Below are 14,618 nucleotides of genomic sequence, written 5' to 3'. Positions count from 1 at the left end.
CCAGTCAGGACTGTATGCTCATCGTGGCCCTCTGGCCTGGCACCACCTACCCTGAGGCCACCCAGACTGGAGAACTGGAGGGTTTGTGCCTCCCCATCTCCCCTGCCTGGCTAGAGGCCCCAGGTCACATGGGTCCTGCCTCCCTCCATTGCTTCTGCCCAAGCCGTGGCTGCCTGGGTCATCCCCAGTCCTGCATGCCTGCATGGCTCAATTCTCCCCAGCCACTGCTGCCCCCAGAAGGTCCCAAACCTTCCTCCAGTTCCTCCAGGACAGCAGTGAGCCATAGGCAGGGTGCTCAGCATGCTGGTTAGGGCACTCCTGCTGCTTAGCCGTAGTGGTGTCCGCCTAAGATCCAGCAGGGGCAGCAGGCTGGTCACTGGTCCCAGAAACAATAGCATGGCTGAGGGCTGTACAGAGTGAGGCAGGGTCAGAAGTGGGTGCCAGCCGGGCCTGGGCCGCCCTCCTCAGGCTCCCCACCTTCGTGCTCCCTGCCTCGTGGTGGTGTGTCTGGGCAGCCTTGTCTTTGCCACACCGCAGCAGCAAAAGTGTGTGGTGGACACAGATGGCGCCTGCTCGTGTCTGCCATTTTCCCCACCACCGCTGCCAGAGAATGCTGGCTGGAGGAAGGCCGGAGTAGATAGGGTATATGACAGAGGCTGGAGGCCAGCCCTGTCACGGGGTGGGGGCAACGGGACAGGCATGGCTGCCCTGGGCTCTCTCCCGGGGGTGGCTGCTTTCCAGACCTCGCCCTTCCACAGATGACCCGAGGTCTCTGCCTGGGCGGGGCCATTGGAAGCTCTGTTTTGTCAACTGTGATGTGATGTTCTCTGGATTGTTGTCAGGCCTGGCTCCAGGGTCTGGGCTCAGGGACAGAGGCTGCAGGGTCAGAGAGCAGCGCCACATGAGGGCTTGGCAGTCCAGGAGGCCTTCTGAGGGAAGGGCCCTGGCAGTGTGTGCAGAGGACTGGGATTGGGGTTGGGGTTGTTTAGCCAGCTGGAGTGCCCAGGAGGTGAGATGAGAGAGGCCGGGAGGGCCTGTGCTGCTGGCTGTGGTTGGAGGATCAGCTGAACCGAGCGGGGAGGCTGGAGTTTCCTACAGCTATAGGGCTCTGTGCCCCTCCCACCTCTCCTCCTCTCCCGGCCCCACCGAGGCTTCTCCGATGGGTCTCACAGGCTACACCCCCTCCATCCTCCCGTCCCATCTCTAGCCGTGGGTGGGGCCTGTGCCTGGACGACCCTCCTGCCAAGGACATCATCGACTTCCCCTCGGTGCCACCTGGCGTCCTCTATGATGTGAGCCACCAGTGCCGCCTCCAGTATGGGGCCTACTCTGCCTTCTGCGAGGACATGGATGTGAGTGGGGCCGGTGTGGGTGTGGGGGTGTGGGGACCCAGCAGGAGGGCTCAGGGGACAGCTCTCACCAGCCCGTGGATGCCAGCCTGGGAGTAACCTCACCTGGCCTGGGCTGCGCCCCCGAGTGATACTGTGAGACATCAAGTGGCCTGTGGGAGAGGCCAGGGATGGGCGGCCACAGACCCAGCTCTGATTTCTGGGTCAACCATGGGCGAACTGTGACACTTCGGGCAAGTCCCTTAGCCTCTGTGGAGCTGGCTCATAAGAGGGAAAAGGGACCCCAGTGGGGAGGGTCTATTTATCCCGGAGAAGATTGCCTGAAGTGATCTTCTAATGGGAGTGTTTCCAGAGGAGGGACTGGGCCGGGAGAGGTGGGGACAGCTGGGGATCGCTCTGAGGAGTGCACGGTCTGGGGAGGAAAGTGGGAGCAGACACACAAGAAGGGACCTCTGGGGCTCTGTGGGCCCCTGCCATGTGAAGAGGTGCCCAGGGGACCCTTGGGGACAGGGAGGGGGCAGGGTGGGTGGTGGCGCTGGGAGGGCGTGAGGGTATGGCCCATGCCCTCCTCCTCGCAGAATGTCTGCCACACACTCTGGTGCTCTGTGGGGACCACCTGTCACTCCAAGCTGGATGCAGCTGTGGACGGCACCTGGTGTGGGGAGAATAAGGTAGGGGATGTCCCCAGTCCCGGCGGTGGGTGTTGGAGAGGACAGACCTGCTGTGACCGGGCCCTGGGGTCAGCCCCGGCTCACAGTCTTGCTTGTGCTCCTAGCAGAGCCCCACACTCTCTACAGCCCAAGGCCCCATCTGCAAAGCGGAGGCATTGGGGCCAGGGCTTTGATTTGATTCCATGATTCCCCAGGGTGTCTTCAGCTGAGTCAGCACATGGGCTGTTTTACTCCCTGCTCAGCTCCTCCCTGTGGCCTGGGTCACAGATGATTGTGATGATTGTGAGGGAGTCTCTCTCACCTTCCATCCTTACCCTCTGTGCCTTTCGCAGCCTTCCCACCCACCTTGTTCTCACTAGGGTGAGGATGACTGATAGGCTGGGGGGTGGGGTGGCTCTACCTCCATCTGTCACAGTAGTGGTGTCTCAATGGGGAGTGCGTACCCGTGGGCTTCTGGCCCGAGGCCGTGGATGGTGGCTGGTCTGGCTGGAGTGCCTGGTCCATCTGCTCGCGGAGCTGTGGCGTGGGCGTACAGAGCGCCGAGCGACAGTGCACGCAGCCTACGTGCGTGTGGGGCCCAGGGTGCCCTGGGCAATGGGACAGAGGGACCCAAGCAGTCAGCCGATTGCAGGAGCTTGGCTCTGTCTCAGCCCCTGGCTCTTAGAAGTGTCCTCATAATGGTCAGTCCGAGTGTCCAGGCCACCTTGAGTCACTTTCAAGGAGTGTTCTGGGGGCTGACAGGGTCCCTACTACTGACCCCTTTCCAGAGAGGGGGACACTGAGGCCCAGAGACTGGAGAGACTCATCAGAGGCCACATGGCAAAACAGCTGCTGGCTAGAAGGAGGCAGGAGAGAGCAGTGGCGAAGAGCATGGGCCCTGGACCTTAGATGGCACTGGGTTCAAATCCTCTGTTCACCCCTTCTCTGGGCCTCTGTTTCCCCGTCTATATAATAGCAGTGCCCATCCAGTAAAGTTGTAGTCGGGGGCAAATGCAGTTTACGCAGGCCAGGCCCTCAGTTTTGCAGCTCGTCTGTAGTGGGCACTCAGCGGGAGGGGCTTGGTGGCCTCAGAGGCACAACAAAGGTCTGAGATGAGACAGGGCAGCTTGGAGGAGGTGACAGCATTCAAGGGGTGGCCTGAGGTGAGGTGACTTCACCTCTCTGGGCCTCTGTTTCCCCATCTAAACGGTGGGGTGTGAAGATCTGCTGAGACGCAGAGGCCAGTGGTACTGTAGACCTGAGGTACTACCCGGCTAATCTTCACCTCAGGAGGCCACCCGGGGCAGGCATGGGGTTCACAGCCAGCCCCACCCAGGACCCTGTGCTTACCCAAGACTGGCCTGTGGCCCTCCTGCCTCCTGGCCTCCAGGTCTGAGCTGGGTGGGGGCCAGCGACCCTGGCTTAGATGCAGAGGGTTTCAGGAGCTGTGCTCGGTCAGACCTCTCAGCTGGCTGGGGCCCTGGGCGCTTCCTTTAGACCCGGGCTGGGGGTACTGCCACCAGGAGGGAGGCTGAGGACTCAGGGGTTCGTTAGGATGCTGGTATCATGGGCTGGAGACTCGGAGCAGTCCCTCCAGCCAGTGCCAGTCATGCCTGCAGCTTGTCCCAGCTTTTCAACAGCCCTCTGCAGAGGCAGCCCCAACCTCACTTTATACAGGAGGAAACTGAGGCCCAGAGGCTGGCCGAAGACTTGCCCATGGTCACACAGCAGGTTGGGGGCAGAGCTCAGGCTTCCTGCTGCCACCTCCCCGCAGGTCCTTACAAACAGGGAGGGTGTGTCTGGGCCAGAGGGTGGGCAGCCCAAGGGAGGGAAGTATTGTGCACAAAGCTGGGCGGCAGGGATCTCGGGGTGTGGGTGCAGGAGGAAGCCGCTTGCTCTGGGCTGTGGCCAGGCAGTAGTATTCACCAGGCCCTGGGGCCCACCCCGCTCATCCCCACAGACCCAAATATAAAGGCAGATACTGTGTGGGTGAGCGGAAGCACTTCCACCTCTGCAAGCTGCAGGCCTGCCCCGCTGGCCGCCCCTCCTTCCCCCACGTCCAGTGCAGCCACTTTGACGCTACGCTCTACGAGGGCCAGCTGCACACATGGGTGCCCGTGGTCAATGACGGTGAGTGCTGCCTCCCATGGAGACACTGAGGCTCAGAGGGCTGGGGGTGTGTGGGTCCAAGGTTACCTTGTGATGCAAGCAGGAGGCCCAGTCTCCATCCCAAGCCTGGGCCGCTCCCAATGTCCCCTGGGGCTGCTGCTCACCCCTAGCTCTCCAGTCTGCAGCCTTGCAGATAGCTACCAGCCCAGCCGGAGCCTCCAGCATGTTGGTGTTGCTTGGGAGCCTCTAGCCTGCTATGGATGTGTCTCACAGAGGGGTCTTCCTCTTCCTGGTGGCCTCCACACTCCTGCCCCAGCTGTTGCTGATGGCTCTTCTACTTGGGCCCCCAGTGAACCCCTGCGAGCTGCACTGCCGGCCCTCAAATGAGTACTTTGCCGAGAAGCTGCGGGACGCTGTGGTCGATGGCACCCCCTGCTACCAGGTCCGGGCCAGCAGGGACCTCTGCATCAACGGCATCTGCAAGGTGTGCCTGGTTAGAAGAGGCTCTCCCAGCACTGGCTGCCCCCAGCCCCACTGGCGGGCCCCAGGTTCTCTCCTGGGTCCCTCCTGGTCCTCCTCAGGCCACCCTCCCCATGCTCTACCTTTGGACTTCCCAGCCCCTACCCTCTATGACCTCTAAGGCAAAGCCCCTACTATGCCTCCTGGCACTGGGGACCCCTCCCAGTCAGGCCTTGCTCCCTGCATCTCCTTGGATGCCTGCACCAGCACTGCCCCAACCAGGAAACCAAAGCCCAGACAGTGACTTGACCTCTTGCTGGCTGGCTGACCCCAGGCAGTGGTTTGCTCCCTGACAGAAGGGGTTAAATGAGGTGGCCCAGGTGACATGAAGGGCTCTGAGCCCCGAAGAATAGTGCTCAGTATTTGGTAACAATTTCTATTCTTATTTTTAATAACAATGATGGCCTCTCCTCTTTGCCCATGTCCCTAGCCACCTACTTGTCCCTGCTTCTTGCCCTCTAAGCCACTGGTGTATCAAGGCCTGGGCTCCGAGGAGGACCAGCAGGGAGGTGCCAACCCCCAATGCCTTCCCTGCATGTGCTGGTCAGGAGTGCATCAGATCCCCTGCTTGCCCGCAGCCTTTGCAGAACTCTTCCCTTCTCTTGTCTCGTGATGCTCACGACATGCCTTTAAGGGAGGGGTGGATCTCCCCATCTCACATCTGAGGAAACTGAGGCTCAGGGAGGTAGAGAAGTTCACCTGAGTCAGAGGCACAGCTGGGGTGGGGCAGGGCCAGAGAGAGGCCTCCCGACCCCCACTCCCAGCTTTCTCCTCCTGACCCTGGCTGGCCCCCGGGACTGGGGCCACAGAGGGCTGGCCGCCAGCACCAGGAGCCTCCCCTCCTTGTGTGTTGCAGAACGTGGGCTGTGACTTTGAGATTGACTCCGGTGCTATGGAGGATCGCTGTGGTGTGTGCCACGGCAACGGCTCCACCTGCCACACCGTGAGCGGGACCTTCGAGGAGGCCGAGGGCCTGGGTATGGGGTGGGACCGCTGTGGGGGAGGGGTGTGCTCTTCACCTGGTGGCCCCTTCCCCATCTCCCCTGGGCCCCTGTCCTTGGCCTTGTGGTCCCCACCCAGCCTGGAGATGGCTAAGCAGGGAAGCCTTGCTGGGGTGGAATTCTTGCAGGAGTCAGGGGACCCCTGGCCCACATGCAGAGACCTGTCCCCATGGGGAGTCCTCCTGTCCCAGAGACCCCAGGCAGGGCCAGCTCGGCTTGCGTGTGGCCCCTGGGCCTTTCAAAGAATGGTAGTCTCCTCCTGAAGCTTCTGAGATGCCCAACTCCGTGCCCTCACCTCTGGTCTGTTTTGCACACGTTGCTCAAGTACTGACTGTGTGCTAGGTGATGGGAACATGCAGGTGAAGTGCTCAGTCCTGCAAGGGGACAGAACCTTCTGGTGTGACCAGTGCAGTAGACGTAGGCCCAGAGGGCTGTGGGAGCACCAAGGAAGAAGGTCCTGGCCTGGGGAAGTCAGGGAAGGTTTCCCGTAGGAGGTGGAAGTTGAGCTGAATCATAAAACTCAGAAGAGATGGAAGGGGCCTTCCAAAATGGAGGAAAGAGCTTGTGCCAGAGCCTGGAGGCAAGAAGAGAAGGCAGGACCAGCTATGGGGCCTTGAATGTCAGGCTGAGAAGCTTAGATTTCATTCCAGAGATGCAGTGCAGTGTGGTGGATAAAGCACTGGCCCTGGAGGCTGCTCATATCCCAGCAGGACGCTCATGCATGTTACTATCCCTGTCTGGCTCACTCTGCTCATCTGTAAAATGGGGATAACAATAGTACCTAGGCTATAGGGCCGTTACCCATGAGCTTACACAAGTGCTGAGAGTAGTGCCTGGCATGTGACGGGTGTGACGGAAGTGAATGAATAAAAGCAGGCTGTGTGGGGATGAGGAGGGTGTCCCAGGAGAAAGGCCTGGGCACTTTGGTTTTTTTAGAAAGAGAATTAGTGTAGGGGATGGATCCAGCCTTATGATGAGACCAGTTTAGGTCCTCAAGAGAGGGGTGACGGGGCATGGCCACGGGGTCAGGATTTGTGGCACCTCTGTGAGGTTTTGGTGACCCACGACACATCTGAGCAATTTTGGGAGCTCAGACTTTAAAGCTAATGGTGAAATCTTTGGCATCAGCAGGAGGAGGCAAGTGGGGAGAGACGTGAGGGAAGCGGGTGGGGGATAAGCAACCTTCTCACCCCGGGCACAACCTATGCACAATCCTTGGCTGACAGGGTATGTGGACGTGGGGCTGATCCCAGCCGGCGCACGCGAGATCCACATCCAGGAGGTGGCCGAGGCTGCCAACTTCCTGGCACTGCGGAGCGAGGACCCGGAGAAATACTTCCTCAATGGTGGCTGGACCATCCAGTGGAACGGGGACTACCAAGTGGCAGGGACCACCTTCACATACGCACGCAGGGGCAACTGGGAGAACCTCACGTCCCCGGGTCCCACCAACGAGCCTGTCTGGATCCAGGTGCCTGCCTCCTGAGGCCCAGGGTCAGGGAGCGGAGGCGCAGTCCCCAGGCCCAGCACCCCCCATGGCAGGTCTCGTCCTGGAGGAGTGAGCCCTGGGTCAGTCACAAAGCCTGGCTCTGAGCCAGGCCCTCCTGCTGTGGCCTCTACCTTGGTTTCCCTATCTTTAAAATGGCCCAGTGGTGTAGCTGCAGTTCACAGAGGTGGCTGGGGTTGGATCCTTTAGGACTGGGTGGATGGAGAAGACACCTCGTGCTCACAGGCTCCTGCCTGCCCACCCAGCTGCTGTTCCAGGAGAACAACCCCGGGGTGCGCTACGAGTACACCATCCACAGGGAGGCAGGTGGCCATGGCGAGGTCCTGCCACCCGAGTTCTCCTGGCACTATGGGCCCTGGACCAAGTGCACAGTCACCTGCGGCAGAGGTGAGAAGTGGGGCAGGCACAGCCTCGCCAGCAGAGGCTTTGTCTCTAGACAGGGACGCTGGCTTCAGCTTCCAGCTCACTGCTGGGCCACCATGGGTTTAGAAGTTGGCTTCTCTGAGCCTCAGTTCCCCATCTGTGAGATGAAGCTGGCAACTGCCCCATGTCCCAGGCCCACTGGGAGGGTAAATGGATGAGGCAGGTGGGTGCTGGCTTGCGGCGCATGCTCAGTGTGCTCCAGCTCTTGGCGTTCTCCCTCCAGCGGACACAGCTCCCTCTCGATTGTGTCCTTGCTCAGCTCCGGCAGGTCTTGTGCCTGCATTTCTGCTACATCTTGGAGACCAGTCCAGTGGCCCCTCACCACGCTGACTTATTTCCCTGAACTAGTTATAAAAAGTAGGACAATTTCATTAACTCCAACTCTTCCTCCTCATATTTCCCTCAGTCTCCCCGCATGCTCCTCAGTCCCCCCTCTCTCTTTGTCTCCTCCCCACTGCTCCTCGGTCTCCCCTCCGCCCCTCCATGTCCTCCCCACTGCTCCTCGGTCTCCCCTCTGCCCCTCCGTCTCCTCCCATACTTCTCAGTCTCCCCTCACACCCCTCGGTCTCCCTCCTGCCCTCCAGTCACACCCATGCCCCTCGGTCTTCCTCTCCCCACTCGGTCTCCCCCACCGTTCCTTGGTCTCTCCACACCTCAGTCTCCCCCTTTGTCTCTTAGTCCTTCCCCTTGGTCTTCCCATCGTTGACACTCAGTGTCCTCAGGGTCTCAGAATCGGGAATCTGAGATACAGACATTTGAGCATTCCTTAAAATGCTATTATGATGACAAAACGAAAATGGAGAACTGGGCAGATACCTTCCAAACCTAGGAACCCATGTTATCTAATACAGCTGTTTATTTTTTTTTTTATTTGAGATGGAGTCTCACTCTGTCACCCAGGCTGGAGTGCAATGGCGCGATCTCGGCTCACTGCAGCCTCCACCTCCCAGGTTCCAGTGATTCTCCTGCCTCAGCCTCCTGAGTAGCTGAGATTTACAGGCACGCACAACCAGGGTCCTGCTGATGAGGTAATGGGGTTTGAGGCAGGAAGGGCCTCCCTTCCAGGGTGCTGCTAATCCCAGTGGTGGGGGGGTTTCCTGGCCAGCTGGGTCCTGGTGGAAGGGCCTGAGCTAGAGGTGGTTCTGCACAACCCTGCCGCTGCCTTCAACACACATACACACACACACACACACACACACACACTCATACACTTCCTTCCTGCAGCCCCAGCTGCTCTCAGCAGTGCTGATGGCAGGAAACGTGGTGGCCCTGGAGTGTCACCTAGGCTCCCCTCGCTAGCTGTGTGGCTTTGGCCTCCATTTCCCTCTCAGGGCCTTCATGTGCTGAATAAAGGGACCGCCAAGCCTCATCCTTGCATAAATGAGGTCTGGGCATGAAGGGCCCAGCACTGCGTGGGCATCCAGATGATACTGAGGGAAGGTGGCTTTTTCCCCTCCCCCAAAGCCACTGTCATCCTCAATTGCAAGGTCAGGGAGAGGGCCTGGGGCCGACCCTGTGAGGAGCTGTGGCCCCTGTGCTATTGACTGTCTGCTCTCTGCCCCTAGGACAGAGGCCTCAGTCAGGGCACTCAAGCTGGCATTCCGGGTCCCCTGCAATCTCCCCGGTCTGCCTTCTCCCCTTGTCCAACGCAGACTTCTCTACCTGTGCTGGCTCCTGGGCAGTCCTTATGCGGGCTCAGAGTGGCCCCTGCCATGCCTCGCTACCCTGCCTCTGGCAAGGGTGGCCTTCCTGCCTCAAACTCCATTACCTCAAGGGCCAATGGCAGTGCCCCCACCCTGTCCCGCCTGCCTTCAGCATGCACCCAGCCAGCATCTCAGAGCACTCCTGTGTGTCGCCTAAGCTGGGTGCTGGCACCATGTCTCTTACCTTCAGGGCTAGGGTGGTGGGGTGGTTATGATCCCTGGGGATGAGGACCAGATGGGGCAGAGAACAGGAACTGAGGCACCTGGGGGCCTAGAACCAAGGACGGATGGCCCAGGAGGCTCTGGGCTTGCAAGGTCTCCCAGGAGCGGGTGTGAGTGAGCTGCAGGGAGTGGGCAACGGGGGCTGGTTAGGTGGCTGAACTAGAAGCTGTCCTAAGTGAGGAGTTTTCTGCCACCAGTGAACAGTGGAGGGGCGGCTGGGAAGGTATCTTGGACTTTGAGACCTGGAATTCCCAGGATGTTTTGCTGGTCTGTGGGACAGTTGGTGGGACATGTGGAAAGCCAGGAAACTCCAGAGTGTGTGGTCACTGCAGTGACACAGCATGGCCACATCCATTTGCTGTGGAGGTGGGGTTGACAGAGGAGGGAACGAAGGCCCAAGAGGTGAAGCAACTTGTCTGAAGTCACCCCAGGTGACCAGGATGCAGGCCTGCAGATGTGCGCTCTGGAGCTTTGCCTGGAGTTGGGGTGGAGGAGCCTGCCTGCTGCCTTGTGCCCTCTGCCGGGCCTGGGGGATGTCCCAGGCCCAGGGATAGCTGCTGTCCTCCTATTCTTCCTGCTGGAGTAAGCTGGGTCTGTCAGCAGCAGCAGCAGCAGAATCAGGAGCAAGGCCAGGAGGCTGGAAACAAGCCACCTCCCAAAATAGCTCTGATAACCATGGGGCAGGAGGGCCCAGCCAAGCCTCAGCCCTGACAAGCACAGCCTGGAGCTGGCCTGGGCTCAGTCCCTGGTTTCTGCTGATGGCCTGTAAGGCCCACTCACTCTAGGCTTCGTGGCCCACCTGAGAAGTGGGAGGTTGGTCTGGGAGATGGGACCCTATGACTAAGAACTCGAGCCTGGGTACAGCCCCCGTGGCCGGAGGTGGTCACGGAGGCCTGGCAGGACAGATGTACTGGGGCAGGGGGTGGTGGTGGGAGTGGATGGCAGAGGCTGCTGCAGGCTGGCAGGAGGCCCTGGGACCACAGTTCTGTACCAGGATCTGTTGGGGAACACCAGGGGTGAGCAAGGATGGAGATGGGGTGGTAGGGCACTACCCCGGGTAGGCTCTTTCATGGGCATGTGAAGGCATCAGGGTGGGGTCTCAGAACCTTTCCTCCAGAAACCTCAGCCCAGCAGCGCCCGTTCTTGAGTCCTGGGGTTGGCCATGAGCAGGTGGGACAGAAACAGCAACAGCTGGAGACCTGCAACTCCGGTTCGGGAGCCACTCCAGAACCTGGGGCCCTTTGCTCGGTGGGGAGCTGCTGGAGCCTCCTTAAGGTGGTTGGCATGGGGAGCCAGGTTGTGGGTACCCCAAACCACTGGTCCTGATGCCCCTCTGCCCCTCCCCCACTCCAGGCTGTGAGCAAGACGGCCTGTCCTTCCGGTTTCGTGAGACACTGCGCCTACTGGGCCGCTGCCAGCTGCCCACCGTCTGCACCCAGTGCTGCTGCTCATGCTCCGCCCAGCCACGGCGCCCCCTCTCGAGGCTATCAGTGGGTTGCCTGCCGCTGACTGTGCCAGGATGCACAGACCGACCGACAGACCTCAGTGCCCACCACGGGCTGTGGCGGAGCTCCCGCCCCCTGCACCCTAATGGTGCTAATCCCCTCTCCCTACCCAGCGGCAGGCTGGGGACCTCCTCCCCATCAAAAAAGGTATTTTTTTATTCTAACAGTTCGTGTAACATTTATGATTTTACATAAATGAGCATCTACCATTCCAAAGCACAGTGTGACTTCATCCTGGATTTGGGGAAATCTTAAAAGTCAGAAACTCTTCCCCCAATCCCTCTGCCCAAAACTCCACCACAGCAGCACCTTGGCAGGTGCGGCTTTTCATGTGCTCCTCTGGGGCAGATCTGCAGTGGGCAGAGCAGCAGTCGGGTCCATGACAGCATGGCGTCTGGTGAGGCACAGAAGGCCTTGGAAGCCGGGGGCTGCTGCCCAAGGAGGCCTGTCTGCAGAGGGTGGGGTTCTGGGGGCAGGAAGGTCTTCTGGGCAAGGGCACAGCTTGGCCCTTACTTGCTGCCCGCCTGAGGCCCCACTCTGTGGTCCTCAGAGACTTGTTCCACAGGGATTGGGCCCACCTTGTCACTTGCAGGGACTGCCCCTTGGAGTGATGGGGACTGGGGCCCCTGGGGGCACCTCCCTGGCCCTGTTGTATCTGTTGACTTCTCTGCAAAAAGTGGGCAGAGAGGAGAAGAGCAGGCTGGCCAGCTGTGCCCTGCTGTGTCTGTCCCAGGACTTGGAAGGGAGGGAGGGAGCTTGGCCAGGGCGGCTGCCTACAGGTGCATGTCCTGCTGCTCCCCCAACTCAACATGCTCACCTCATTTCACACCAACAAGCCCCATCCTCAGAGGAGGAGCCCAAGGCTCTGAGAGGAAGTAACTGGCCCAAGGGCACATGCCCTGCTGACCCAGGCCCATCCTAGGCTCCGACTGCCCACCTCCAAGCTCCAGGCCACCCTGAGCAGGTGGAAGAGGGAGAGGGCCCCGAGCAGGTCCCAGCGGCGGCTTTGCACAAAGTGGGCAGCCTGCCAGAGGTCACGCAGGAAAGCAAGTTGCTGGGCAAGCTAGCGTGAGTCCCAGCCCTGCTGCGCTGCCCGAGGCTGGAGGAGCGTCAGGAGTGCTTCCTGTCTGTCTACAGCAGCCCGGCTGGCCCAAAGAGACCCTGGGGGCCCATGCTCTGAGTCATGGCTTCCCAGGCCTTAGTCAGAACCGCCTCTGGTGGCAGCCCCTTCCAAGGGGTGGGGAGCAGGGCCTGTCGACTTGCTCCTGACCCACACACTGAGCCAGTCCCTGTCCCAGCTCTGCTGCCGCTGCTGTGCTGCGTGACTTCAGGAACCCCCAGCCTCGCTGAATCCATGTTCCCAGAAGAGAAAAGCCTGCCAGGCCTTGGCTTGCCCTGTCTGGGAATCCTTGCCGGAGCCACCCCTGAAACACCCCTGTGGGAACCCCTTTGGTCTTCATCATTCTTGGGTGTTTTCCACTGATGGCTGGGGGTGTCTCCAGTGGCAGCTGAGCCTGAGCTGTCAGCCCAGGCAGGAGACAAACAAGCCTGTGACTCAGGCAGGGCATGGCACAGCTGGCGGAAGGAGGCGTGCCTGTTCTTTGTGGCTAGGTGGGGGGTTATCTGGACACAGGGAGTCTCCAGCTCCTGGCTTCCCACCTTGGTGCCCCCAGCCCACACCTACAGCTTGGCCATGGTTCTTGGGGCCTCCCAAGGCTGCCCCTGCTGGCAAAGGCATCCTGACACACCAGCCCCAGGGTGAGCCAAGGGCAGGGACACCCAGAAATGCCAGGCTGGAAGGTCAGAGAGCCCCTCCTCGCCTCCCAACACCAATAAGCCCTGGTCCACCCTCCAAGCCCTTGGGGTGAGCCTCATCACTAGTGACTATAATGGAATTTCAGTGCAGAATATCATACAAATTAGTTTATTTCTTCCTTAGTATTACAGTTCCAAAATGTAACTTGAAGGTCAGCACAGGAGCTGCTATGATATAAAAGGAGTCACCTGGCGCCCCCTGCAGTCCTCCAGTTGCCCAGCAGCGGTGGGACACTCAGCGGCACACACTAGGTCTCTGTATGGCCTCCCACCTGCAAGGACTTCCCCGGGCAGGCCCAGCTGCCCAGAAGCCCCGGAACACACAGGAAGACAAAACTATAGGATGGCGGGTGGGGATCTGTGCAATACAAACTTGTAGTTAGAAAACCCAACCGAGGATCTGTCTAGAATACTTCCTATATCAATATACCATAGTTGGAACCAGAACCGTCTCCAGCCATCAGCAGTCTTGGCAGCTACTGTACAGCTGTCAGCATGACTACAGGCAGTGCCCGGGGCTACCTGGGGTAAGAAGTGGGCCCGGACATCACATCAGTGAGTCAGTGAGAGTCAGGGCCTGAGGGAAGAGCAACTCGGAGGCTCAGGCTGGCACAGATACAAGGGAGTCACACACATAAGAACTTGTTATATAAAATAGATATGTGGAATCTAGAAACACCTTGAGAAAATAGCCTATACAAATATAAACTGTAGTGAAAGCACACAAAAGTATTAACAGAGGTTCAACCCATTAAAAAACCCCATCCATTTAAAAGTTGGCAATTCCCAGCAGGTGTGGGGAGGGAGCTCCCCTCGGTCCTGGTGCGTGTATTTGGACAGGCCTTTGGGTTTCTCAGCTGGCAAAGTCCCCCTTGCAGTGGCCATGGGCTGGGTGTTGGGGTGAAGGTTCTGAGGAGGAACAGCAGTGTGGGGCAGCCCCTGCCAGAAGGGCCCCCTGCCATGGCAGCCAGTGGAGGCCAGGGACCTTCAGGGCACTGGAGGGGACAGAGCAGCTCTTTCCTCAGTGACATGAAGCGGGGAAGTGTTAGCATGAAAGAGTGGAGGCCACAGTCCTGGAAGGAGGAGTTGGCTCCATCCTGTTCCCAAACTGGAACCAGGCAGAGCTGCCCTCTCTTGCCTTCTGGACACACATCACTTGATTCTAGGCAGGAGAACCTCTGAGAAAGTGTCCCCAGTCCCTTTCCTCCAGGAACTCTCCTGCTCTCACACACACACTGCCCGGCAACTGCTGACAACTGTCTGGAAACACGAACATACCACCGTGGGTTGCAGCCATGACGGGACCCTGGTCAGGTGCATCTCTCAGGGCAAACTGGACAACACGAGCCTGTCCCTAAAGGCAGCGTCTTAGCCCCAGGACATGGCAGTGTGTGCTGGCATGTTCTAGGGGCCATCAGCTTGGAAAGTAAAACCTGAGGGCAGCTGGTGCCGGCCCACGGGCCCAGCCCCATTCCTGCTGCACCTCCTCAGCAGCCGTCCCCCAGGCTGACAGCTGTTGTTTCCCGATGGGCTGAGGGGGTGGGAGGTTCCAACATTTGAATCGAGCAGACTGCAATGCCCAGCTCACAGGACAACTTCCTGAAGGAGTCAGACCTCAAACTGCTGCTCTCAAAGACAAAGACAATGACAACACCCATTTTTGATGCCTGAAAAGAAGCAAAGGCTTTTGGCTAAATATAGAGGCCAGCCCCTCTACCCAGTGAAACGTTAACCAGCTCCACTAAAGACATGAAGCCAGAGCTCAGTCTAGCGTGCGGAAACGCCAGCTTCGCCGTGGCACTGCTAGAAAATTGA

At 59.5% G+C, this 14,618-nt stretch overlaps 1 protein-coding gene and 1 long non-coding RNA gene across 2 annotated transcripts; both read left to right on the top strand.

Annotated features, from left to right (window-relative positions):
• Window positions 1–1,013: 1,013 nt before the first annotated feature.
• LOC117090736 (A disintegrin and metalloproteinase with thrombospondin motifs 7-like) lies at window positions 1,014–7,813 on the top strand (the record flags this gene model as incomplete). Its single annotated transcript, XM_033223345.1, is given in 8 exon segments — window positions 1,014–1,352; window positions 1,928–2,020; window positions 2,439–2,584; window positions 3,960–4,129; window positions 4,459–4,592; window positions 5,484–5,604; window positions 6,855–7,310; window positions 7,313–7,813. Coding segments are annotated over 8 exon segments (1,863 nt in total), but the record flags the coding sequence as incomplete, so codon positions are not given.
• Window positions 7,814–7,919: 106 nt separating this feature from the next.
• On the top strand, window positions 7,920–11,204 carry LOC117090725. The gene is made up of 2 exons (XR_004440111.1): window positions 7,920–8,586; window positions 10,837–11,204. It is a non-coding gene; the product is annotated as an uncharacterized LOC117090725 (long non-coding RNA).
• Window positions 11,205–14,618: the final 3,414 nt, after the last annotated feature.

The sequence above is a fragment of the Trachypithecus francoisi genome, unplaced genomic scaffold (assembly GCF_009764315.1).
Source record: "Trachypithecus francoisi isolate TF-2019V2 unplaced genomic scaffold, Tfra_2.0 Contig01105, whole genome shotgun sequence".
NCBI classification, from domain to species: Eukaryota; Metazoa; Chordata; class Mammalia; order Primates; family Cercopithecidae; genus Trachypithecus; species Trachypithecus francoisi.
Note: the sequence above shows the minus strand (reverse complement) of the source record. Positions and strands in the feature narration are given on the sequence as shown.